We start from the raw sequence: 26,472 nt of genomic DNA on the forward strand, positions 1-26,472 counted from the left end.
ACAGTAAAAAAAAAAAAAGATATCTAAGACATTATCCAGGTCCATAAGTTTTACCAACTCATCAGAGACATAAGAGTCTAAATAATGACAAGACAATCATTTAGCAAATATTGAGTGTCTCCTAGAAATCAGACATGATGCTAGACCCTGGGTCCAATGGTGAACCAGTGACATTCATGCGATGCAAATACTTACTAACAATTGGTGATGAGAGAGAAGAGATCAGGAAACCTACAAGGGAGGAGGCGGTCAGACACATAATGCCACAGTAGTGCACAGGGGGCAGCTCAGCCAGTTTTTGAAGGATCCTGGAAGACAGTATGGCTAAGCTGAGTCAAGAAAGTATCACTGAGGCCAATAGATTTACAGAGAGAATTCTAAGCAGAGAAGATAGCTTGTATACAAGCTATGTACAAGCACATTCGGGGAACTATGAATATTTTTGTCTGATAAAAGCACAGAGTTCAAAGCAGGAGAAAGAGGGTTATGAAAACATCTGAAGGTGTAAGTAGGGACCATGTTATGAAACCTTTGTGTGATAAGTATCGTGAGAGGAGGAATTCTTCAGAAGAGATCCTACTGGTTTATAGAAATCAAGAAAAGTTTCTGAAAGTGATGATAGTGGTGAAAGAATTAGGGAGTCTTGGAAAGCTCCACCTGCATGGCTGTAAATCCTTCAGCTCTATGGGATCACCATTCTTTTAATATTTAAACAAAAGTAGCTCCAGCCCCCATAACGTTAAATCCACACGCCCTCCACCTTGCTCAAACCCTGCCCTTGCTCTTCTGCCCTCACCCATCCTCAAACACACCCAGTACACCTTAGGAGTCTTGTGGTTTCTGATTACTTTTTTTTTTTTTTTTTTTTTTGCGGTACGCGGGCCTCTCACTGCTGTGGCCTCTCCCGTTGCGGAGCACAGGCTCCGGACGCGCAGGACCAGCTGCCATGGCTCATGGCCCCAGCCGCTCCACGGCATGTGGGATCTTCCCGGACCGGGGCACGAACCGGTGTCCCCTGCATCGGCAGGCGGACTCTCAACCACTGCACCACCAGGGAAGCCCTCTGATCACTTTTTGCACCAATTTCCTGTTTCCCCTGGATTTTTGCCCTTCAGTTCCTGCAGCTTGTCTTTTCTCTTATCCCTGCTCCAATCCATGCGTGGATTACAGCCCTTTTCCTTCATATACTCAAATCCCATTCACACAAGTTCTTTGTCGATTCTTACTGACAATTTGAAGAGAGCTATAGTGCAATTAAATATTAGGTGGGCCCATTCATAAAATTCTCCTGTCAAATCCACCATAGGAAATTTCTTGTAAACCAACTTTTCTAAAAGCTACAGGCCTCTTGCGCTATTGTTCCCTTGTCTTTATTCCCCATCCCCCAGAACCTGACAAACTCTCCTGACCTTTTCTTTCATTTATCTTATTTCTGAGTTCTGTTGGCCATTCTTTCTTTTCTTTTTTTTTTTTTTTTCCGTACGGGGGCCTCTCACTGTTGTGGCCTTTCCTGTTGCGGAGCACAGGCTCCGGACGCACAGGCTCAGCGGCCATGGCTCACGGGCCTAGCCGTTCCGCGGCATGTGGGATCTTCCCAGACCGGGGCATAAACCCATGTCCCCTGCATCGGCAGGCGGACTCTCAACCACTCTCTCTCTCTCTCTCTCTCTCTCACACACACACACACACACACACACACACGAAAATTCTTGCTTCTTGGTCTTTTCTCCTGTTCTCCCTCTCTCTCCCATAGCCCACCACTGTATTACCAACATGACCCACGGGCTTTCCCCTTGACCCTGAGGTGGCCGTCTAGGTATTCATTTTTAGTAAATAAAGCGCTCTTCCTAAGAACTTTACATCCACAGGCTTTGCAATATTATATTTTCTGCATTTCATTTCCTTAACTAAAGAATTTTTAAAGCACTGAGGGTGATTCTCAACCATTTTTGAGTACCTGGACTCCTTTTTTAAATTGAAAAACCTGGACTCCTTTATTTATTTATTTAAATTAATTAATTAATTTTTATTTTCGGCTGCATTGGGTCTTCGTTGCTGCACGCGGGCTTTCTCTAGTTGCGGCAAGCGGGGGCTACTCTTTGTTGCAGTGTGCGGGCTTCTCATTGCGGTGGCTTCTCTTGTTGCGGAGCACGGGCTCTAGGCATGCAGGCTTCAGCAGTTGTGGCACGTGGGCTCTAGAGCACAGGCTCAGTAGTTGTGGCGCATGGGCTTAGTTGCTCTGTGGCATGTGGGATCTTCCAAGACCAGGGCTCGAACCGGTGTCCCCTGCATTGGTAGGTGGATTCTTAACCACTGTACCATCAGGGAAGTCCTAGACTCCTTTTTAAATAGAAAAACAACTCCAAATTCTCACATAATAGTTTTCACAGTTTTATATTTATTGATTAGAAAATATAGAATGACAGAAAGCTACTTGCATTCACTCGCACTTTGAATTAAGACCTTTTTTTTCAGTCACATCTACATATGTATGAAATCTTGAAGTACAAATATGTATGTTACTATTTTTCCCAATGTTTAATAATCATTGATGGGATGAGGATCCTTTCTGAAGACTTTGCCAATTTTCAAAAGTCCTTCGCTCACCACAGCTCACACACGCTGAAAATCTCTGGAGACATCAGAGGCCTCCGGGTAAAATGGCTGCTGGTTTGTTCTCCAGATTCACCCCCTCTTAACTATCTATTGAAAATCCCCTTGAAAAGATGAAAAGAGATGCAAAATTACAATAGAATTAAAGCCAGATATATTCATCAATGAGTTAGAACTTACCCCTAAATAAAATGCAAATATGGGCCTAATGTATAAACTAGGGCGGTAATATTTTAGCTCTCCACAAACTCTCACTCAGCACCCCTAATGAGAGAATTTTCATCAATCAAAGGATGACATCTCCACAGACTCCCCCGGAGCAGCTTTTTCGGAGGGTCAGAAGGTTTTGCTGCATAGTACAATTCCTCCCACCCTATCCTGTCACCATCACTTCTCTTTCTACATCTCTTAAGGGCTATAATTTTCAAGATTTCAGCAACTCTGGTTGGCTCGTTGCATTCTAGAATGTGAAATCAGTGTTAAGAAGAGACAAAGTCCAAATGAGCCGCTGGAATGGAACATTCTAGAAGTTGTAATTTTGCATGTATTGTTTATGACAAGCAAAAAATGAGAGTCTGTTCATATTCAGGGGACCAAAAAGTGGAAGAAAAAAAATTCCTTTCTCAGTCCAGTGGGGTCACTCCAGAAAAATAACTTCCAGACATCAGAAATTTGGCTGGCAGCTGTGCACATCAACTGCTCCTTCAAGTCTAACTACGAGAGTTTCCAACTGCAACTGGGTGGCTAGACTAAGGTGTGTCAGACACTGAAAACCCAACAGCTTTTCCAACTTCCTTCTTATTTCTTGGTCTTTCCCATCTGGCGAACTAGAAGATTCAGATCCTCACTTAGTCTCTCTTGCAGCCAAGTTTGACTGTGGAACTCACTAGTTCTGGTCAACGAGACATTAAGGCAAGTCTTTGTAGGGGAGGAAAAAAGTTTTCCTCAACCTTTTTAGGGCCTGTGGCTGAGTCCGAAAATTAAACTGACAAAGACTAACAGAAGAACATCCATATTTATTTAATATAATGTGACATGGAAACCTTCATAAGGAAATAAAGACCTAAAGACATGACTAAGCCTGGGTATTTTTATGCTAGATTTGATGAACAGTGGACAGTCATGAAAATACGACAGGTTAAGGAATATGAGGTAAGTGTAGGGAGCCAGGGGAAACTTAGCAAGCCTGTTCGTTTGAATTCTTCTTGGTGCCCCTTTGCCTTCTGAGATAAGGATGTTCTTTTCCTCTGGGTATAACAGAGAGCACCTCTCACATGAGGGTTTTATGACCTGCTTCGGGGGGAAGGGCAGGGGGAAGGCTACAGCCACCTTCCTGTAACTGGCATTTTCTCAAATTCCTTCAGCTTAAAATATTCAATATGCCAAGGGGTTGTATTTTGGGGTAGCATGTCCTGAACCCCATCATCTTCCAAGGTGCTTCTGAAAAGTTCCTTCCCCGATAAAAGGAAAGATGTACATGGGGATAACCCCTTGCCCTAAGCCTTCTTCCATTGTCTGCTGCCCTGGAGTCTGATTGTGAAAGCGTCTAATATCTAGAGCTGTGACAGCCACCTTGCACGTATGGTGACAGATTGGGGACAAAAGCCAACCCTCTGAGGAGGCAGGAACAGAAGGATTCATAGAGTGTGAATCCTTGTAGACACCAAATTCAACTTGGTCTTCTCACAAAGTAGACAATAAATGCCCATGTTTTTCAGGTTTTTGGTTTCCCGCCGTCAAAAATATCGTAAATGATTTGGGGGCTGGGTAAAGAGAATGTGGTAATCCGGTCACTGTCAGGCACATTTCAAATACAAAGGCAAAGCATGCGTTTTAAGATTTCTCTTTACAGGAAACAAATACGTTTTGGACAGCATCTGATTTCTGTTCTCTATAATTTAAAAAAAATGGACTCTGTGGAACAAAGAGATGCAGGACAACATCTGGTGATAAGAGTAAATTGAGGTGAAGATGGAACTAGCTGAGATCAGAGATGCTAATAGACCTAATACGAGATGGGTAAAGTGTCAGAGTCTAAAACTGCAAGAGCAGAATTATTATCTGAAATCTGTGATGCGGAGGATAAGTAAGAGAAGCTATTCTAGGATGTACATAAAAAAACAATAAGAGATGAGGAAATGAATATATTTAGCTAACATGTAAATAATTATCCCAAAACAAATGGGAAGGAAAAACCCCCCAAAATACTAGGGGAAATCTTTTCTGAGTAGGAGAACTCAACCAGTAGCAAAAAAAATTTAGAAGAAACAAGTACTCTGACTTGTCCTGGTGAAAGTTTCAAATTGAAGGAAAGATGAAAGAGAGGAAGGAAAGAAAGAAAAGAATGAAAGTTCTACAAGGAATCAGGCAGAAAAGGAGTGTTAACCACAGAGCGAAATGCAGGGAAGTGCCCTTACGCCCCCTCTTTATACCTCCCCAGTCAACAGAATTTGGAGAAGATTAGTTTCAGAAAAGTGTGTCTGTGAAAGTACTACCTGGGGTTGGAAAAATAAAAGGAAAGAAAGTAAAGTTCCTACCTTTTTGTCCTAGAAAGTCCAAACAATAGTAGGTATAGAGGAAGGCCACATTTTCTGTTGTTCTGAGTTCCATTGCATGTTAAAGAGAGGATGGGGGTATGGGGAGAGGTGGGGGGAGAGTGGTTAGATAAAGGATAGTGCCCAATATTTACCACCACAGGGAGCATCACACACGGTCCAAGGCCAAGAGGCAGCATCTGGAACTTTTGACAGCTGTTGGAAACATCATACCACAACACCACACTCTCCTCACACCCTCTGAACAAGGGAGCTGTCTGATTAAGCCAGCGCTCTCCTTCCCGGGCATCCAATAGCCTCTGCAGAGCTCTGGCATCAGGTCCTGTGTGGACCCCCCCATACAGACTCTACTCTCAAGGGACTCCCAATCTAAGCAGGAGACAGACTAATCCAGAGTGCTGTAAGGCCCTGGACCCAAAGGCAGAAGAGAGAAGAGACATTAATGCTAACCACAGAGAGGGAGTCTGGAAGATTTTGTAGAGGGGAGATATTTGAGCCAGATCTTCAGAGACTCAGGTTTCCCTAGGCTGTGAAGGAGGGAGGCCAGATGTGCCACGTGCCGTAAATGAGGGACAACAGCATGAAGAGAAACACAAGTCTGGGAAAGGGCAGGCGTTTTCCAAAAAAAAAACCAGTGGTGCAGAAGGCCTGAGAATCGTGCCTGGAGACTGTTGTTGGGACATGAAAACCTGGTCCCCAGAAAGGAGACTGCTAAACATGGAATCTGAGTGACTAGTGAACAAGCCTGTGCCTGGGGCTGACATTAAATAAAATAACTATACGAGTGACAGTGGAACACTTTAGAGTCCCTGCAAATGGTGCCATATTAACTGGCTAATAACAGTGCTGAAAACGCTATAGAAATACTGATTGCATGTTGTTCAGGTGCTAAATATTTATGTAAATATAAAGTTCCAGGTGCTAACCCTTAAGTCATACCAGGTATTAACCTTAGTCTGTTGACCAACCATGGGGAAGAGAGGACAAAGGATTGGCATTTGCAGTGCTGTTACCATTCATTCATTTATTTATTCACTCAACAGATATTTATTGAGGATTGACCTTGTGCCAAAGACTAGAGGTAAGAATACAGATGTAAAGAAAGCAGGGTTTGGGAACTTCCTTGGTGGTGCAGTGGTTAAAACTCCATGTTCCCAATACAGGGGGTCAGGGAACTAGATCCCACATGCATGCTGCAATTAAGAGTTCGCATGCCACAACTAAGGAGCCCTAGAGCTGCAACTAAGGAGCCCGCCTGCAGCAACTAAGACCCAGTGCAACCAAATAAATAAATAAAAATAATAAAAAAGAAGAAAGTGGGGTCTTGCCTTCAAGGTCTTTCTGTGTAAGAGGGGAAGACAAACAGGTCAATAAATGAGTGACAGAAGTCTGCCTTCATATATCTGAAACCCTACATTCTGTGCACAGCAGGAGTGCAGAGGGGCTGGGGTGGGACAGCAGAAGGTGGCAGAGCAGGGTAGTCATCATGGGGGAGGTGGCACTTGAAATGACTCTTGAATGATGGGTTGAGATTAAAGGTATTCAGAGGGAAGGAGCAGAGAAAGAGGAGAACAAAAATGCAAGGCCATTTGGGGGCCACTGCAAGTTTTTCTCGAGCAAAACATGAGGTAGGAGGTCTTTGAAATATGTGAAGCCTTCACAGTTGGTCAAGCTGTATAATGACCTGGCTGCCTGCTGAAAAAAGACCTGTGTGTGCACGCTGCTTTCCAGTCTGTTGTAGGATTCAGTCCTCTGGCAAGCGTTTGCTGTGTGTCCATTATGTACCTACGCTAGAATAGGCACATGGGGGAGAAAGGAAAGGAGAAAGCGGGCAGAAACTCAAATATTGTGAAAAATGGAGTGTTTCATGTGCTTGCCTGTTAAAGTTGTGGTTCTGTCTGAGTCACCGTGAGCAGGAGACAATGCAGCTATTGTGAAAGCGGCTGCAGCCTCTCAGCCAGTGGGGCTTGCCTGTCCTTTGTGCCCTGGATGTGGGTCTCAGTGCTCATTTGCATAAAGCCTCTGAGTTGTGATCACATCTTCAATAGGAACAGTTTAACTTTATTATCTTACTAAGGAATTATCATGGCATCAAAAGGAACACGGCTGGTCTAACAAAGCAGCCGGACCCAGAGGGTAGGCATGACCCAGGAGCCTGTGGGTACCACTTGCAAGTTTCTAGATAGTTTCTACTTCTGTGATGTCCACAAAAGGCTGAGAATTCCCTATGGCATCTTTGGCGGGACACTGGGGTGGAAAGAAGGGCCCTCGTGGATCGAGACCATGAGCCAAACGGCCAGGAATGCTAAACTTCACCATGAACTTCAAGTGCGGACTGGCTTCAGGGCTGGATGTTTATTGAAAAGGCTCTAATTATGAATCCTCACCCTCCTCTCTCCTGTAGTGCTGGCTGCTTCTCCTCAGTCCACCCAGCTGCCCCAGACTCTGCCATTCGTGTTTAGGCAGACATTCTCTCTCTTTCCTCCCGTTCTCTGTCAGATTTCTTGGAAACGTCATCTCTACTTTCTGGCATCCAGAGGATAGCGTCCTGCTTCTATCATCATCAACCAAAAAGTAGACACAGAAAAAGAAAAACCCACTCTATGTCTTTCTTCATTTTATTTATATGGTAAAATAGCAGCAGGAAAATTTCCCATGGTGGAAGTCCTAAGGTGTCACACGGTTGAGATCCCGGAAGCGCTAGGGTCTAGCCTTCCACACTGAATTAGAATTCCAAATCCTGAATGGGCAGCCTGAGGACTGTAATGGAACCTCAGCAGTAATAAACAGCAGTCATGAGATGAGTGGGGAAGCTAGTTTGGGTCAGTAGCCCTTAAAGCATATAATGGGAAGATATATCCTTCAAATAAAATTCAGTCAGTAAAGACCATAGCACACAACCTGTGTTGGTATCCTCCCCCCAACCTACGTGAGTATAGGGTCATAGAATGTCCTAGTGCAACTGTATAAGCTTTTGAAGGCAAATTGCCTAGATAGATATAGGTAGATAATACTGTGATGTATAATTTTTTAAAACTTGTAATTTTGTAAAGAGAATTTTTTATTCATATGGAGACAATTTTATTATATCTCTAAAGAATTATACTCAGTGCTAGCTGCTGGGTCTCAAGAGGGTCTCATCCTGACAAACCAGGATGGTTTCCAGACCCTTTGCCCAGTCTGTCAGTGTCCTATGAACCCTAAATAAAAGAACTAGGCATATGAAGCTAAGTCCAGAAAGCATAAGAAAAACCTGGATCTCTCTTCTGTGAGGGGATATTTCCCCAAGACCACAAGAAGCTGGCTTTGGAACTTGCACCCCTCCCCCCATCCCCTTTCCTCCTTAACCCACTGCCTCGACTCTCTCCCAAGTAGGATAATAGAGGGCTTCCCTGGTGGCACAGTGGTTAAGAATCCGCCTGCCAGCGCAGGGGACACGGGCTTGAGTCCTGGTCCGGGAAGATCCCACATGCTACGGAGCAACTAAGCCCGTGCGCCACAACTACTGAGCCTGCTCTCTAGAGCCCACGAGCCACAACTACTGAGCCCATGTGCCTAGATCCCGTGCTCCACAACAAGAGAAACCACCGCAATGGGAAGCCCGTGCACTGCAACGAAGAATAGCCCCCGCTCACTGCAACTAGAGAAAGCCCGTTCATAGCAACAAAGACCCAACATAGCCAAAAATAAATAAATAAATTTTTAAAAAGTAAAAATAAAGTAGGATAATAGAGCATCAAAGGAAGGAACTCTTGTATCTCAAGGGGTCTTTCTTTTTCTAGGGAGGCACTATTTCCCATCCAACAAAACGGGGAAACAAAGGAAGGCTAAGGAGAAGGACAAGGTGGCAAAGACTGTCTTCTGCTACTCACACAGCTCTGGCATCTCTTCCCCCGTGTCCTTGACTCAGTACCCCATGCCGCCCTCTATCCCTCTAAATCTGCTTCTGGGGTGCCTCACTCAACCTGCCTCTCAAGTGCCTCATTCTCCTGAGTCACTTATTTCTCCAACCTGAATATCGGAGACCAACTGCCAGAGCACACACCCTAATCAGCACATCAAACTTAGGTGTAAAGAACGATGACAAGAAGAGATATGGAGCAATGTGATATTCTTATCCAAATGTGAGAATCTGACTCAGATCACCTGTGGTAGAAGAATTTGTTGTTGAGGATTTTAAGATCAAGTGAGAAAAAAGAATATGTGGAAATTGAGAGCATGAAAGTACTTCAAAGTCACTTTGCATGTGAAAATTAAAAGAGTACATAAGAAATAATAGAGATATCCCTAGAATGTTAAGTTTCTTGGGGAGCAAGAACCACATCTGTTTTGTTTCAATGTGATACATATAGAGAGATATCTGTACACATATATAGATATCTCCCAGTACCTAGGAAGATGCCTGCTGTGTAGTGATGTTAAATATTTGTTTTCTGATTAGCTGGTTAAATTGTTGATGTAGTTTCAGTGTAATGGTTTGTATTCGCAATGCTCATACATCAACTTTATTTTATTGTGGATTATTGCATTTTTATTTGCTCCTCCATCTAAATATTTGATGTTTTTTAAATTTTATTTTTGAAGTCTCCCATTTTCCACATGCCATCAAGATCCCAGAGATGTAAAATACCTTGGATACTTGTGGTGGGAAGCGATGTCAGATCACCTTTATCTGACTTGCTCCCTTCACCAAAGCTAAATGGCATTTTTAAAGCACACCTCCTACTCCAGCAATGGCATAGCTGAACAGCCTTAGCTCAGCACACGTTTCTAGTCCATTTCACACACGTCTCATTCTGCTGCTTCTCCATCGCCTTTGCTTTTGCCTCCTCTTCTAAATGTTGGCATTCCCTAGGTCCTCGTCCTCGTCTTGCTTCTCTTGTTCCTCTATTCTGTCTCCCTAAGTGATCTCTCCCATCCCTGTGGCTGTAAATACCCAATACACGCTGCTGGATCCCAAACACATCTCTCCAGCCTTGACTTACCTCTTCAGTTCCAAATCCATATTCTCAATCCACTACCTGATATTTTAATCGGAACACCTTACAGGTAAAACAAGTAAACCGTTTTAGTAAATCTAATATGGAACTTCTGATTTCCCCTTCTCCTTTCACCTCCACCCATAGCCAGGTCCCTTCTGCTTCTTCCCTAGGTCCACCTGTGGCCCATATAGTACATAAGCCTGCATACCAGGTACTGAATATTGTAAAACCACCCAACAGACTGCTCAAACCAGGGAGCCATCTTGGGTTCTGACCCACTTCCTTACCCTCCAACACCAATTCACGAGCAAGTGTCATCGTTTTTACCTCCAAATTAACTCCTGAATCTGTCTGCTTGTCATCAGTTCCACTCCTCACACCCAAATGCAAGCTGGCACCGTCTCTTGTCAAGACTAAGGTGACAAACTACCCCCTGCTACCGGTCTTGCCTTTTGACATCTAGTCTCCACACAGCAGCAAGAATCTCAGAGTGTCTTCCCTCTTACGGGTCAGTAAGCATGGACCCCACTGTATTGGGAATACAATAAAAAGTTGTCACTGTGACCTGCCAGGCCTTGCATGAAGTGTTCCCTTTCTACCTACCCACTTTCACTGATGCCCCCTCCCACCTCCCTCCCCAAGCTCATGCTGTGTCCCCGTACATGACATGATGTCCTGGCATCTCATAGCTCCTGAAACAGGACGAGCGATTTTCTGTGCTCCGGCCTTGGAAACTAGTGCTTCCTGGACCTGTGATACTCTTCTCTAAGCCTTTGTCTTTTTGTTTTGTATCCTTTCTGTTATGACAAGTTACAGACATGTAACAAACACTTATGTACCTAGCACTGAAAATTAATGACTTTTAACATTTCACCATTTTCCCTCAGATGTTAACCCTACAAGAATGGAACAATATAAAGCCCCTTTTGTTCTTCTTCCCCCTGTCCCATGCCCCTTCCTCCTTCCTCAGAGTGAGTGATGGATGCTGTCGGGTCCTTTCCCTGCACCTACTTCCGCCTCCTTCTTTCTGACCCAGCCCTGAATTCATGGAGGCGCTCACATCCTGGCCTCCCCCAACACCCTCATGTGTTTCAGCAAAAGCCAGCAGTGGCCCGATTGTGGCCAAGGAGACCGGAGGGCAGGTTTCCTGGAGGCTGTGCTTCATTTTGCCCCAGATTCCACGCTGGGAAGACGGGGGCCCTTCCGGAGGCTGCTTCGCTCTCTGTTCCGCCCTCAAGGGTTTGCCTTAGACAGTGGGACCCGAGGAGCCACGCTCTCTGAATTTCTCATCCAACACCAAGGCAGGGATGAAACCATGTTCTTACTTGTTCAGTCCTCATCGTATGTCATCTGCTTATCTCGCATATCTGCCTGCTCAAAACGAAAACCAACATCACATCACAAATAGAAATAACTTTCTAAATGTCTCCACCCCTCTCCTCCCCAAAAATGAAAGAAAAAGGATTTTTCCTTCTTTAATCATGTTTTGGTTAGTGTATTATTTGACTATGATTATATGTGTTTATACTCAGTGCTACGAAAAACGTACTTAGACAAGCTTAAGTCTCCATCAGACACAATTCAGAACTGACCTGTTTCTTCTCTCTGCTCGTAGGTTGCGGTATGTTTACTCTCCTGTCATCTGTCACGGCTGCTGTCAGCGGCTTCCTGGTGGGGTATGAACTTGGGCTCATCTCTGGGGCTCTTCTGCAGATAAGAACCTTGTTAGCCCTGACCTGCCACGAGCAGGAAATGGTTGTGAGCTCCCTCCTCATCGGGGCCCTACTGGCCTCTCTCATTGGAGGGGTCCTGATTGACAGGTGCGGAAGAAGGGCCGCCATCATCCTTTCATCCTGCCTCCTTGGACTTGGGAGCCTGGTCTTGATCATCAGTTTATCTTATGCGGCTCTCATAGCGGGACGCATTGCCATTGGGGTTTCCATTTCACTCTCTTCCATCGCCACGTGTGTCTACATCGCAGAAATTGCTCCCCAACACAAGAGAGGCCTTCTTGTGTCGCTGAACGAGCTGATGATTGTCATTGGCATCCTTTTTGCCTACATTTCAAACTACGCGTTTGCCAATGTTTCCCATGGCTGGAAATACATGTTCGGCCTTGTTATTCCCTTGGGAGTTTTGCAGGCGATTGCGATGTACTTTCTTCCTCCAAGTCCTCGGTTTCTGGTGATGAAGGGACACGAGGAAGCTGCTAGCAAGGTTCTCGGAAAGCTGAGAGCCATCTCCGATACAACGGAGGAACTCACTGTGATCAAATCGTCCCTGAAAGATGAATATCAGTACAGTTTTGGGGATCTGTTTCGTTCAAAGGACAACATGAGGACCCGAATCATGATAGGCTTAACATTGGTATTTTTTGTACAAATCACTGGTCAGCCAAACATATTATTCTATGCATCCACTGTTTTGAAGTCCGTTGGCTTCCAAAGCAACGAGGCAGCCAGCCTCGCCTCCACAGGGGTTGGGGTTGTCAAGGTCCTCAGCACCATCCCGGCCACCCTGCTTGTAGACCATGTCGGGAGCAAAACCCTCCTCTGTGTCGGCTCCTCTGTGATGGCAGCTTCGTTGGTAACCATGGGCATCGTGAATCTCAACATCCATATGAACTTTACCAATATCTGCAGAAACCATAGTCCTATCAACCAGTCTTTGGATGAGTCTGTGCTTTATGGACCAGGTAACCTGTCAGCCAGCAATGACACTCTTAGAGAATCCTTTAAAGGGATGGCTTCCCGCAGCAGAAGCTCACTAAGGCCCACGAGAAATGACCTGGATAAGAGAGGAGAAACGACCTTGGCATCCTTATCGAATGCTGGACTAAGCCAAACTGAATACCAGGTCATCACAGACCCTGCGGACGTCCCAGCTTTTTTGAAATGGCTGTCCTTGGCCAGCTTGCTTGTTTATGTTGCTGCATTTTCAATTGGTCTAGGACCAAGTAAGTATTTTATTTTTCATTCCTTCCCTCTCTCCCCTTATGAATGTTATATATTATCGTTGACCTGTCAGAGCATCCTACTGCTATAGTACCTTATACATGGAACTACTAGAAGGAAGATGGGGATGATACTGGCCACCTGATGTTTCTGCTAATGAGGAAAGTACGGTTGGCTTCTATCTGCCTTGTGAAATGTGCAGGGCTAGTATTCAACCAAGGATTAGTTTCCCATTATCTGTCACATGAGGATACTTTAATATCAGTTGATTAGGAATGAATCAGACCTTGAAAGATATTTGTTGCTCAAGAGAATATATTGTTTTATGAAAACAAAGTTGACTGGGACATTGTCTTCTATATCATTCTCTACTTTCTTCATAGGTGCAAGGAAAAAAAATTGTGTCTAGATTTTCTTAAAGACACAATAGTAGATGCATTCCAGTAATAAAGAAGAAGAAGGAAATTAAGAAGGAATTATTATGGGAAGGATAATGGATTATTGAAGTATATTTGATCACTAAAGTAACCTCCTGGGGCACTTTACTCTGTCTATGAAACAAGAGAATGGGGGTCAATGCATTCCCGTTGAACATAGTACAAACAATCTACAGGGAGGTAGCTACAAGGTTGTTTTATTTGATATAGTCAGTCTATTGCAGTGACAAAGTTTAATCACTTCTCTTGAGCAAACTCGAGTTTGCTAGAATAGGTTGTTTGTTGCAGTTCTTTCATCTTTTAGCCTCACATCCAAAGTCTAAACCTCTCTGTAGGGAAGTTGTGAAGGCTCTTTTTTATGCCTCACTAGAAAATGATGCGCTTAAAAATCAAGGGTAGTCTCTCTCTCTACCACCCTCAACTCCTACCTGTCACCTCTCCCTCCCACTCTCATTCCTCTCCATCTCTCTCCCTTTCTTCCTCCTTCCTTTCCGCTCCTACAGAGTTGATATTGAAACTTTTGTTTACAATGATCAAGGAGCAGACAAGTTTGCTCCCATAAAGGGAAATGCTGGAGGTTCAAGAATAATGAGAAGACATAGGCTGTGTTGAGGGAGAAGGAATCTCATGAACACGTGCAGGTTTCTGGTGCCAGACGCTGGACAGTGTTTCTGGAGAGGGCTTGTCCTAGTGATCCACTCTTAACTCTTCATTCAAATGATATGTACCCAGTGACTAATTGTTTTAATAGCCAGGAACTATGCTCAATATTAGGGAAACAGTAATGAACAAGGCAGATACTGTCCCTGTCTTCAAGGAGATTTCGGTTGAATGGATTGAGCTATGCTCCTTGTGTCAGATTCTTTCTGGTCAGCAACCAGCAGGTTTGACCTGCTTAATCTCAGTTAATTAATAACTGGACTTGCACATGGCCGATATGGCTTCTCCTTCAACTCTGCTTCCTCATCTTTTAGTTTCTACTCCTACGTCTATGTGAGATCAGTCTCTAGATACTGATTCATTCAAATTCCATAGAGGGAATCTGACGTACACTGCTTTTTGCTGTGCCAGGTCATAAGGGATTGTTTTAGTCTAATCTATGGCTAGACTGGACTACATGATCTAAAGCACTGATGTCCAGAAGATGGCCCTTCCTTTTGCACTATGAGTAGACAGATTTCCCCATAAGGGGTTGTGCATGGGCAGATAGAGGAAATGCTACAATACCATCAACCTCTGCTCTCTCTGACCCATTCCTGGACCCTGACCCTGCTTCTTAAGACTGAAAATGATAAACATCATTAACGAATAGTTTCCTGGAAACAGGCTTCTACCATTCTTTCAAGATTCAATTATCTTGGGTGTGCACCTGTGAGACACTTGTTTTAATCACTTTGGGTTGTCATGGCTTAGAGAACAAACAGTTATTTCTCACAGTCTGGAGTCTGGGAAGTTCAAGATCAAGGTGCTAGGAGATTCAGTTCTCGGTAGGGCTCTCTTCCTGCTTTGTAGAGGCAGACTTTTTGCTGTATGGGACAGAGAGAGAGAGAGAGAGAGAGAGAGAGAGGGAGAGAGGGAGAGAGAGAGAGGAGAAAAGTGACTAGATCTTTTGTGTCTCTTCTCATAAGGGCACTAATTCCACCATGGAGGCTTCACCCTCATGACCTAATTACTTCCCAAAGGCCCCATCTCTAAATGTCATCACATTGGGTATTAGGGTTTCAACATATGAATTTTGGGGAGCCATAACATGCAGCAATAACAATACTTATGTGGCCATTCTGATACATAAAGTTAATGAAATTTGAGTAAGCATCTTTTAAAAATTGTTATTTTCAGAAACTCTTTAAAGTCTATTAGAAGAGCAAGATATGAGTGCTACCTTGTACCAAGGAATCAACTTAACCTTGTCTGTGAACCTTTCTATATCAATAAGGTTTGCTTACTTGATAAACTTCAGGTGGTATTTATTGTTCCACTGATTCCCTTTGCTGGCATCTTTTTTTCCCTATATATTCATCATAAAACTAAAAGTATTTCTTTTTTGCATCAGTTTTCTTGATCCAATCTTTTGAAATGTCACAGATCAATTAAGAAAAGGATGCCCTCTTTGTTTTCATTCAGAGGATCTCTCAGGTTGGCAGAGGTTATGACATGACACACATTATAATATGAAAGACATTGATCTTAAACTTCCAGACCCAACCTATTCATGGTAAGAGTCCTCCCGAGCTCGTGATACTCTTCTTCTCTTTAATTGTTGGGTAACATTGAAAAGTACAGTAAATCCTCAGTCACTCACATACCATTTGACACTTTATTGTATTAGAGCAAGAGTTCCCCTTTTCAGGAAGCTCAATCTGATTCTGTAAAAGATTATTGGAGGCTATTTGTTATTTACCTTCTAGAATTCCTTAAATAGTATTCTATGCTAATTTTTAAAAATACATAATTTAAGCTTTAGATTCAGCTAATATTTATTGGCACCTATTATGTCAAACACTACTCTAGGAAGTTTTTACACATTTTGGAGTACTTCATTTTACCTTCACAACAAGCCTGGGAAGAAAAGTATTCACTAAATTTTATAAATGATGACACTGAATCCCAGAGAAGTTAAGCGACTTGCTCTCATGAAAACATCTCTTGTCTTCTGAAATGGCCAAGACAAGAATAGGCAGAACTGTGTTGGTCTTGATAGTAACTGTTAATTGTCAGTTCAGTCCTCTCCTTGAAGATATATTAGAAAAAAGAATGAATAAAAATAGTGTATTGTTGTCCATCACATGAGGCTATTAATGGGCCACTGCATTTTATGCAGGATAGAGACAGTCTCTCTTTTTCTGAAGCTCTGCTAGCTAAGCGAGCACAAACAGTTTTTATAAGGCTGAGCTACAGGATAAAAGAGAAGGAAAATAATGGTGAGAATGCAGAAGTTTTTGATGTGCATTTACTTGAATAACTAAACTTGATTAAGATAATGTTTAGTGTGTATATTGGTTGGAATTCAAGCTCAGCTATAATAAAGACCAAAATAACAGTGGCTTAAACAAGATAGTTTCTTTCTTTCTGTTAACAGCTGGAGCTGGGTAGTTCTGGGTGCTGTGGAGGCTTCCAGCCCAGGCACCAGAAGCCTATAGATAATGTCCCCAGACGACATGGTTTAATATTGGTTCCCAGTCTATCGTGATGCCTATTTAGAGATATTAAGATGAAGTTTAAAATTTCATCACCCGGGCTTCCCTGGTGGCGCAGTGGTTGAGAGTCCGCCTGCCGATGCGGGGGACGCGGGTTCGTGCCCCGGTCCGGGAAGATCCCACATGCCGCGGAGCGGCTGGGCCCGTGAGCCACGGCCGCTGAGCCTGCGCGTCCAGAGCCTGTGCTCCGCAACGGGAGAGGCCACAACAGTGAGAGGCCCGTGTACAGGAAAAAAAAAAAAAAAAAAAAAAGATCCCTTGAGAATAAGTGAAATGCACAAAGTACAGTCAATTAAAGGGAGGCTAGGTATTGAAAGGCCTGGGTCAGAAGACAGGGTGAGCAGTCCTAGCAGAAAAGCAGAACTGCTGTGAGTGATATGAGATAAGGAATTCTCTACAGGGATTAAACATTGCATAATTGTGAGAGCTGCTGAGCAAGCAAAGGTCTGGTAGGGGACGGTTAGAGGCAAAGGAGAAAGTCACTAATCAGGGCCGCCAAGAAAAGCTGGTGGAGTCTGTGAAGCCTGTGGCTTCTGCATCTGGTTGCAGCCTGAAGTCTCTGCAGGTCAGCAGGGCAGGTGGGAGGAAAAGCTGGATGCAGAGCAGGGGGCAGCAAAGACAAGGGACCCTGCTAGGGCAAACTGGAATCCATAAGAAGAACCTGGAACCCACATCTGTCTCCCATGTCAACTCTGATGACACAGGCCACCTGCAGGAAAAACTGATGACCTTCTCCACAGAGCCCTGCCCTTGTGCCTGGCCTGGTACTTGGAGAAGTTGGAGGAAGAGATCTGGGTGCACTTGCTGCTCCCTATGCCAACAAGGAGAACCAGCAGATGACAACAATGTGTACAGTCTGCACTGATGTCCAGGGCACCAAGCCCCCAAGCACAGGGCTGAGTGTCACTTTGGCCTTCCAAGTCTCAGGCAAACTTCTCTTCTGGGCAACCCTTACCCAGAACTACACAGGGAAGGAAATGTAGTTCCAGCTTAGCTAAACTGACACAGTACAAAATGGCCAGAGTGATAAACTTGACTAAGAGAATAGATGAGAATCTGGAAAGAAATATTTCAGAAGGTCAAAGCCTCTGTATTCTGTCTTCAGTTTCTGTGATAGACATTGATTTCTTTTCATTAAAATATTACTTGTTAAACTATATGACTAGCTTCCATTCCATCTAGTTCTAAAGAAGCCATGAGGTCATTTCATTACTGTCTCTTGGCTTTTGTTTCTTTAGCTATAAAACCAAAAAACACTCTTTTGCTAATGCATTATAAAAGCTTTCATATTTATTTTCTCAGGAATGTTCATTGTCTCCCTTGAGCTGACCACTGTCGCGTATCTCCAGTTCCATTGCCTCACGTGACTTCTTGTTCCCTTTTTCCCAATGAGTGCTGAACTTTTCCATTTTGATGCTTCACTGTCAGCTGAACACAAAGAAGCTGAGGCTGAATTCTTATTCCCCTCACGTCAAGGGGACTTGTCTTTCTTTTCCATGGGGTAGTCACTCTGCCAGTCACTCAGGTCTGACGCTCTGGGCCCGTTTCCCAATCCAGTCAATGACCAAATAAATGCTCTTGGATTTTCCCTCACAAAGGGTTCCTGTGTTCATTTTTCCTTCCCGCTTCTGCCATCCTAGTCTACCCCTTTCAGTCTCATCCCTAGATTACTGGGAGACCCTTCCTGTGGTTCTTTCCCCTTCTAGGCCTTTCCCACACCCAACCATCCTCCATACCAGTATTCCCTAAGTAATCATGTTCCCCATGTCACCACAGCTCACAAATCTTCCATGGCTTCCCACTTTCTTCCATATCAGAAGAACCAAATGCCTTTCAAGATGAAAAGATTAGAAATGATCTTGTCCTACATTTTCCTTTTAGAGAAAAGAAACAAGAAACTCTCAGAGATTGAGATCACACAGATTTAGGGCTAGAACTCTGGACATCTGAAGCCGAATTCCATGCTCTTTCTATGACTATATCACTCATCCTGGAGGGAAAAGATGTGTGATTTTCAAGGTTCTCCATCATCCCACCCAGCTCCATCAGAGTGTCTGCACAATTCCAAGGGGCACCATTTACATCGTAGTTTGTGGAGTTTTCTTTCAAGGCTACCATTCATATAGAAACACATATAGATTCCACATGGGCTATAAAGAGAATGATGCCCCATGACGTTGTGACATGAGGCAATGCTTTGCCTCTCTGGGCATTTTTATTTCCCATTGCTCCCCACCCAGGTCAAGAGACAGAAAGCATTTGTTGTGGCCTCTTTTCCTTCCCCCTACTCTACCCAAGTCCCTCCTATCTTGAAAGCTCAGTGAAAGTCTTATCTCTTTTATGAATTCACTCCATTTCTTCAAGGTCTTTATTTGTATGAACTACTAGTTATTTCTAGTGTAGACTAGTTCAGTTCTGGGCTACAAAGAGCCTGAATTTAAAATCACAAAACCTAGGTTCTAATCTCAGTTCTTCTGCCTACTAGTTATATGTTTTTAAGTCATTTATTTTCTCTGAAGCTCTCGCTAAATCCATGAATTGGGCATAATAATACCTGTCTTATCTCACAGAGTATAGGTGAGCATCAAGGGAACTAATGCACGTGCAAGTGTTTTGGATGTTACAGCGTGTGATGTAAATGGAAGTTACCACGTGATAACACAACTTAGCCCTTAATGATATAGTGTACTGCTTTTGTATGCTTGTTTGGTTTATTAACCAGAATGTGGTCAGTGGATTGTAAGCTCTTTGAGGGAAGACACGACATCTCACATTTTTTCCTTCTGTCCCTTTAAGTCAGCACTGTATATATCTGTTTGAAGACCATGCGGGGGTACATTTGTGTTTCTAAGGAGGAGAGGGAAAGAAGAACTTTAAAACTAAGGTGAATACACAGGAAGAATCTCGAAGTGTGCTTCTTTATCTGTGTCAAGCTATCTAGCGGGTAGGCTAAGTACCAGGAAAGCTGGGAACACTAGGTTACCACAGAAGCTCCTGTTCCTCCTGAAACCAGCATGTTTCTGCAAAACAATCCATCACTTTGAAACCACACACCTCAGTGTGAGACTCGAGCCCACAATCTTCTAATCCCACTCCTTCAGGTGGGACTCGAATCCAGCTGCACTTCAGTTGGGACTTGAACCCAAAATTTCTGGCTTAGGCGGGGACTCAAACCCACAGTCTCCCAGCTGAAACCACACACCTGGTCACAGGATTTAATGGACCTCAGGTTCTTTATGTCTCAGCACAGAAGGAATTCAGTGAGAGGCGAAGTGATAGGCAAGTAGATTTATTAATATAGGGCGCTTGTGAAGGATAAAAGAGGGCAGGCAAGAGGACTCTGCCCTGAAGGTTAAGTGGGAAAGCAGGTTTATTTAGGGAGATACACACTCCACAGACAGAGCATGGGCCATCTCAGAAGGCGAGAGGCCCCGAAATATGGGGTAGTTAGTTTTTATGAGCTGGGTAATTTCATAGGCTAACAAGTGGGGGGATTATTCCAACTATTTTGGGGAAGGGACAGGGATTTCCAGGAATTGGGCCACGGCCCACTTTTTGGCCTTTAATGGTTGGCTTTGGAACTGTCGTGGTGCCTGTGTGTATGTCATTTAGCATAGCCAGTGTATTATAATGAGCTTATAATGAGGCTCAGGGTCCTCTGGAAGTCAAATCTTCCACCATCTTGGGCATAATCTGTTCTAACCAGTTTTTGTCATATCCTCAACAGCTATGTCATTCTTTTAAAGGTTGTGCCTTGCCGCCTTCCCTCCTGTCTCAACTGTGGTGTGAGTTTTAAAAATCTCTCTCTGGTTTTGCCTCTAAGAAAAGATGCAGGAGAGTTAGCAGTGCTCAGAAATAAGTAGTTGGAGGCATTTAGGGCATTTCTTTGTCAGGTCATAAAGAGTTATTTGGGACTTTCACTAATTCCTACTTTTAGACACAGAGTATCTAAAAGTAGTCCCAGATTTTTTTGGGGACACCTTTGCTTTTTGCTTTCACATGGAGAAGAGAGTCTTTTTGAGCGTTTCTTAGAACAAAAGCAATGCTAATGAGATGGAGAATCTCAGTCTGAAGGAGGTTTGGGTTTGGGAAAGGGAAATAACCCTCCATCTCACGGTTTCTTCAACTTGTAATTGCTGTTCCAAGCACTGATCTGGATAGTCACGCCTGAGGGTAGAAGGCAAGCAGTCGGAGACAGAATCCCAAACATTCCCTCTAAGGAAAACAAGCAGTTAATTCACGTGGGTGGCTTGAGACTGTCAATTCTCTTAGGGTTTTTAGAAGAGATCTGAACAATTGTCCTTTTTTTTTTCTTGCTAAGAGTTAGCCATTTCTGTTTATATTTATGCTGCAGTTCATTTTTTCTTTTCTAAAGAAAACATACCATAAGAATTCCAATTCAGTCACCAAAATTGTATTCTAGAGCATTGGCACGAACCATTTGGAATTTAAAGAAGAGTTTTATTAAGAGCAAATTTTCATACCAGATCATGAACGCATCATAAAACTTATTAGCCTGATGCGATTATTGCTCAGGTATTTCATTTAGAGAGTTTATTACTTGTAATAGAAGCAAATCCTTTGTGTAAATAGGGGCATAAAGGGAAAAGTACTTGCTGTTCCAAAGCAAAATCAAAGCAAGATTAAATCATCTTTATTAAATCTTTTAAAATATGCGTTGGCTTAGAACAACATTCCTTCATTGTATTAGATCACAACATAGTTTCTCTTGTCAAAAAGTATTTCTATTTTTAGGTTAAAGTGTATGCCCTACATCATTTTACTTTCTGGTCATCTGTTTCCCTGATTTTAGCATAAGTAGGGGTACCCTGGAATCTAGAATTCAGGAGGGGGCATAAATTTGGTACCAAGTAATCTCATATATTTTATTTTATACATTTAAAATATTATTCTATGAAGGAATCTGTAGGCTTCACTAGCCTGCTGAAGGGTTTCATAGCCCGAGGTTAAGAATCTCTGCCCTCCATTTCTCTGTAACTAATACCAAAACTCTTCCATCAAATAAAAATCACAATATATACCCCACTGCTTTTATTGGAGATCTTTATGAAACATTCCGTTTTCCACGCTTCATCTCTCACTTTAAAATATGTTCGAAAACTTAACTTGACTTTCCAGTCTTTCTGGGGTGGTCCTGATCATTTTAGCTCCTTCTAATAACTGAACGCTTTTTTATTGTGGTTCAAGCTTCAGGGTAGAACCAAAAAGTCCTGACATTATGAGAACATAGAGCCACATAACGATTTCTCTTCTTCTTGGGCTTCAAAAGTAAAGCAGAGATGAGCCCAAGCCCAAGCCCAAGGTGTAAAGTTATTATTTCATGAGTTCATCCGAGGTAATACTTGTGTAGCTGCCCTCCTTAGAACAGTCTCTGTAACTCAGAAAAATGTGTGTGACTGTTCTTTTCACAACAATTATTAGGGCTTTTACAAAAGGGAATGAAATTGGGCCATTTGTAGAGACGTGGCTGGACCTAGAGACTGTCATACAGAGTGAAGTAAGTCAGAAAGAGAAAAACAAATATGTATATTAACGCATATATGTGGAATCTAGAAAAATGGTACAGATGACCTGGTTTGCAAGGCAGAAATAGAGACACAGATGTAGAGAACAAACGTATGGACACCAAGGGGGGAAAGCAGGGGAGTGGGGTGGTGGAGGGATGAATTGGGAGATTGGGATTGACATGTATACACTAATATGTATAAAATAGATAAGAACCTGCTGTATAAAAAATAAATAATAAAAATAATTAATTTTAAAAAACAATTATTAGGACTTTTTTTAAATCCAAAAATTCCTATGTCCATAAATTAATTAAACTCCTCTTCCGTCTCATGACTAATATCTTTTCACTAGAGCAGATGGAAGAAATTTGTCCAAGGTCACATATTAAGTTCTGTAATAAGGCTATGACTGTCATCCTTTAACTGCCTTTGTATTCACAAGTTCAAGCGGAACTTTACACTGAAGACTGAATGACAGGTGACAGCAAATCACCTCCCCCAATCTCTTCTACCAAATAGGCAGGAGTTCCAGCAAGAAAGCATCTTGGAGTGATTGCGAAGAGAGGAGAGAGGGAGACAGTGGTAGGGATTCATCTGCTCACTTACTTGTCCAGCACGTGTGGATTGCTCACCACAACCCACTGGGCATGGTACCCATTGCTGGTGATTCAGGGATGGATGAGTGAGAGCCACACCTCTCCCCAGTGGAGCTAGTGGTGGGGACAGGCAATAAGCCAGAAAATGAACACATGTATAATACAACTTCAGGAGGAGAGAAGTGTCAACATTTAGGTGGGGGTAAGAGTGATGAAGAAAAATAAAGAAAGATCAGGGATAACATCAAGTGGCCCTAAGGGGGACATGAGCTTGGAGGTTTAGGAGAAGAGCAGAAAGCCTGTGGAGGCTATACAACAGAGTGTGTGAATTCAGACTACGCTTTGGCATTGGGCTGCCTGACCTTGAACCACAGCTCTACAGTGTAGGACTCCAGGCAGGTGAATCCATCTCCCTAGGCTTCAGCTTCCTGATCCACCTCACAGTGTAACTGTGGGGTTGAACAAAGCCATTTGTATGACGTGTACCTAGCGTAGTGCCTGGTGTGTGGCATGGACTCAATACACTTAGTTATTAGTGCTATTTAAAAATATCTGGCCATAGTCTAGACAAGAGATGTATAGTTTTGGTAAGGCCAGCCCTGACCCCAGCAGTCATTTTGCTTAAGGCACATCAGGAGACACAGCAGACGCTCCATAGCCACGTATTGAATTATGACGCCATGGTCCTCCTCACCTCCCTTCTACGCACACCATTCCAGTTAGGTCAAGACTAAAGAAAATACATGTGTTGCTTGAAATATGGTTCATTTCTGCATTACCTACAGTCAAGAGAGCTTTCTAGGTTATCAGACAGGTGTTACAGAAAACTCTGAGTCTTTGGTGAAAGGTGAAAGGTGTGATTTAGGTTGAGAAACACCCAACTGTCCATTCTTCTAAGTTGGTGCAACTAATTTAGACTCTGTGTCCTGTGTGCACACAAACTTTGGCTTGTTCATTGTTGTTTCCTTGAGCCTAACCTAGGGCCTGGCCCACAATAGGGGCTCAAGAAATATCTGTTAGATGAGTCAAAAAAGGTTTCTGGAACTCTCTCAGCTTCTGTGATGAAGAGGAGCTGTCTCTCTAGTCTAGGGTTGACATATCCTGATCTCCTCTAGTATGAATCTGTGTCAATATCTAGGCCATCAGAAATAAAAGTGGTTTGTGGGGAAGCCCATGCACATTTGACCAAAAGTTATATCTGAGTAAAACTACTCAATTGAGGATGTGTGGCCACCTCTAATTCATTTGATGACTCAAGAAGTTTCACGTTTTAAATTTACTAAAATTAAGGCCATTTAAAAAAATGTATGGTGTTAGCCAAAATATTCATTTCCAAATTTCCATATTTGCTCCAAATACAAGATTCAACCTTTCCCCTGGAGTGGGGGAAAAAAAAGAGAGAGAGATTGAGATTAGTCATATCATGGGATAATAATTCCTACCTTGGTTTAGTAATTGACTGTTTTAGAACTTAACTCTTTCCAAAAAAGATTTGAGACAACTCCTTCCTGGTTTTCCTAAGAGAAATATGTAGAAGTCTGAGCCTGGAACTTGTTTACTTAATTAGTGTTAGAGCTTATAGAAATATTTCAGTGGATTATCTCAGGCTTAACAATCACGTTAAATTTCTCAGATGTAAGCTGGAAGTCTAAAGTTAATAATAGCAATAAAAGATCTTTGTAGAAAAATCCTACCATAGACACAAGTAATCAAACTCTCGAGAACTGTAAACTGGCTGATATTTGAGCCCACTTGCAAGCTTACAAGTTAGCCTCAGTTTCATGGATTTTGGCAAAAGACACAAGACTCCTTGCTCAGAGACAAAGGACAGTGTTATTCATAGCAACAGCCATAGCCAGACTACCAGCATTTGCACAAATTCCCCAAGCCTCAATACCCACAGGGCATTATGAACCAGGCCAGGTGACACCTATACCTAGACTGGGTTATTTTAGAGGAGAGGAACCCCAAGCTTAGGGAACCCAAATCTTTTATAATAGACAGTAAGCCAGCCTGATTTTTCCCCTGGAGGGAGACATTATCTTTAATTTACTGGATAGTAAACAAAACTTTGCTCTAGAGGGGACACTCTGTCTTCCAAGGTTGTTTGTTATATGAACATCCTTAGAAAGACAGCCTGGAACAAAATCGGTGCCTTTTCTCACGAGACATGCTGAAATGCGAGACCCATGAAAAATCATCTTTCAACTCAAACACTCTGAAAAGGCCAATTTTCTGTTTAAAACAAGAAATTAGAACTTCTTAAGGTACAAAGATTGTAGAGCCTAGCTTTTTGTTTGGTTTGGTTTTATGGAGTTTAACCAGTCTTTTGGAGGATGGGTATCAGTAGGAAGCGTATGACTCATCTGCCATAACATTTAAATTTAGATTTTATACCTGAATGACTCTAGCTCTTCCAAAAGCAATTGTTTATGTGTTGTTTGTACAGCTAAAAATTATGACAATTCCAGGGGTGTGGAACAGCAGGTTCTAATTTGGAAGTTTACTCAGCTGCTTCACTCTAAGATATACAGGGTTTAGAACAAAGGCTTGCAGACCAGAATTATATCAAATGTTTTCAAAGATACTTTGATATTCTTCATATTTCCTCCTAGACACCAGGCCTCTAATATTCCAAACCATCACCGTCAAAGACTTTTTAGTGCTCACCCTCTTTTTCTATCATTCTTCTTGGATAATCACATACTCTTAGAGAAGAGGCATATTGATTAAATTATTATTCTTTAAACAGGAGAATTTTATTATCAAATGTAGCCATTATACAATCGTATTCACACAATGGGTTTGTGTTAATTGTGTCTACCTTTAAGATCTTTCAAATCTTTTTTTTTTCCTTTTAAATCTTGCATTTCAGTTATCATCAATATTCACACCAATAGTGTTCCTTTTTTTTTCCAGTTAATTAAGTTAAAAGTTATTTTGCTTGATTAAAGTGGTGATTTATATGGTCCTCTGGTGTTAGTCATTGCAATAATGCAAAGTAAACAAATAATAGTATCTGAATGGTTTTATACTAAATTTGCACCCAAGCAAGAGGAAAAACTTAAAGAAATATGTGCCTTAGCTAATTCAATCTCACTTTCCTCTTTGGAGTTAAATGATGCACAGTGGTACCTAATAGAACCAAAGAGTCTAAAACTACATTTTTGTAGCATGAACACAGCTAAACAAAGAGAAGTAACACCATTTACAACATTGCCAAAGGCAACTCTTCACATAATATAATACATCGGTGTTTAACTTTCCTCTCCATCCCACGCTATGATCATAGGCCCATGCCCTTGAAAATTACAAATATCAGACAGTAAAGACATTAAAGAAACAGACTAGGGTTTTAACACTATCTTAATAAACACAGCATTCACCTGTTACTTTATTGTTTTTCAGAACACAATGTTAAGCATTTTTCCAAGGAACACCTGTAACATTAAAAACTATTAATACTTTTCTCATTGGAGTCTGAAGCATCATTCATGAAAAAAGCACAGCATAAAATGTTACATGTGAAGCATGACATTCAAGTTATAGTGTAAACCAGAAAAGACTAATTTCTTGTATCTCCTTCCCTTTTTTGTTTTGCCTTTTGAAC

General features: G+C 42.5%; 1 protein-coding gene across 1 annotated transcript in view; it reads left to right on the forward strand.

Moving 5' to 3' along the window:
* The window catches only part of SLC2A12 (solute carrier family 2 member 12), a 58,140-nt gene that overhangs the window by 10,537 nt on the left and 21,131 nt on the right, over positions 1–26,472 (forward strand). Inside the window, exon 2 of the mRNA XM_065889023.1 lies at positions 11,766–13,106. Coding sequence (XP_065745095.1) covers positions 11,766–13,106 — 1,341 coding nt within the window. The remainder of the gene's footprint in view (positions 1–11,765; positions 13,107–26,472) is intronic.

The sequence above is a fragment of the Phocoena phocoena genome, chromosome 12 (assembly GCF_963924675.1).
Source record: "Phocoena phocoena chromosome 12, mPhoPho1.1, whole genome shotgun sequence".
Lineage (NCBI taxonomy): Eukaryota > Metazoa > Chordata > Mammalia > Artiodactyla > Phocoenidae > Phocoena > Phocoena phocoena.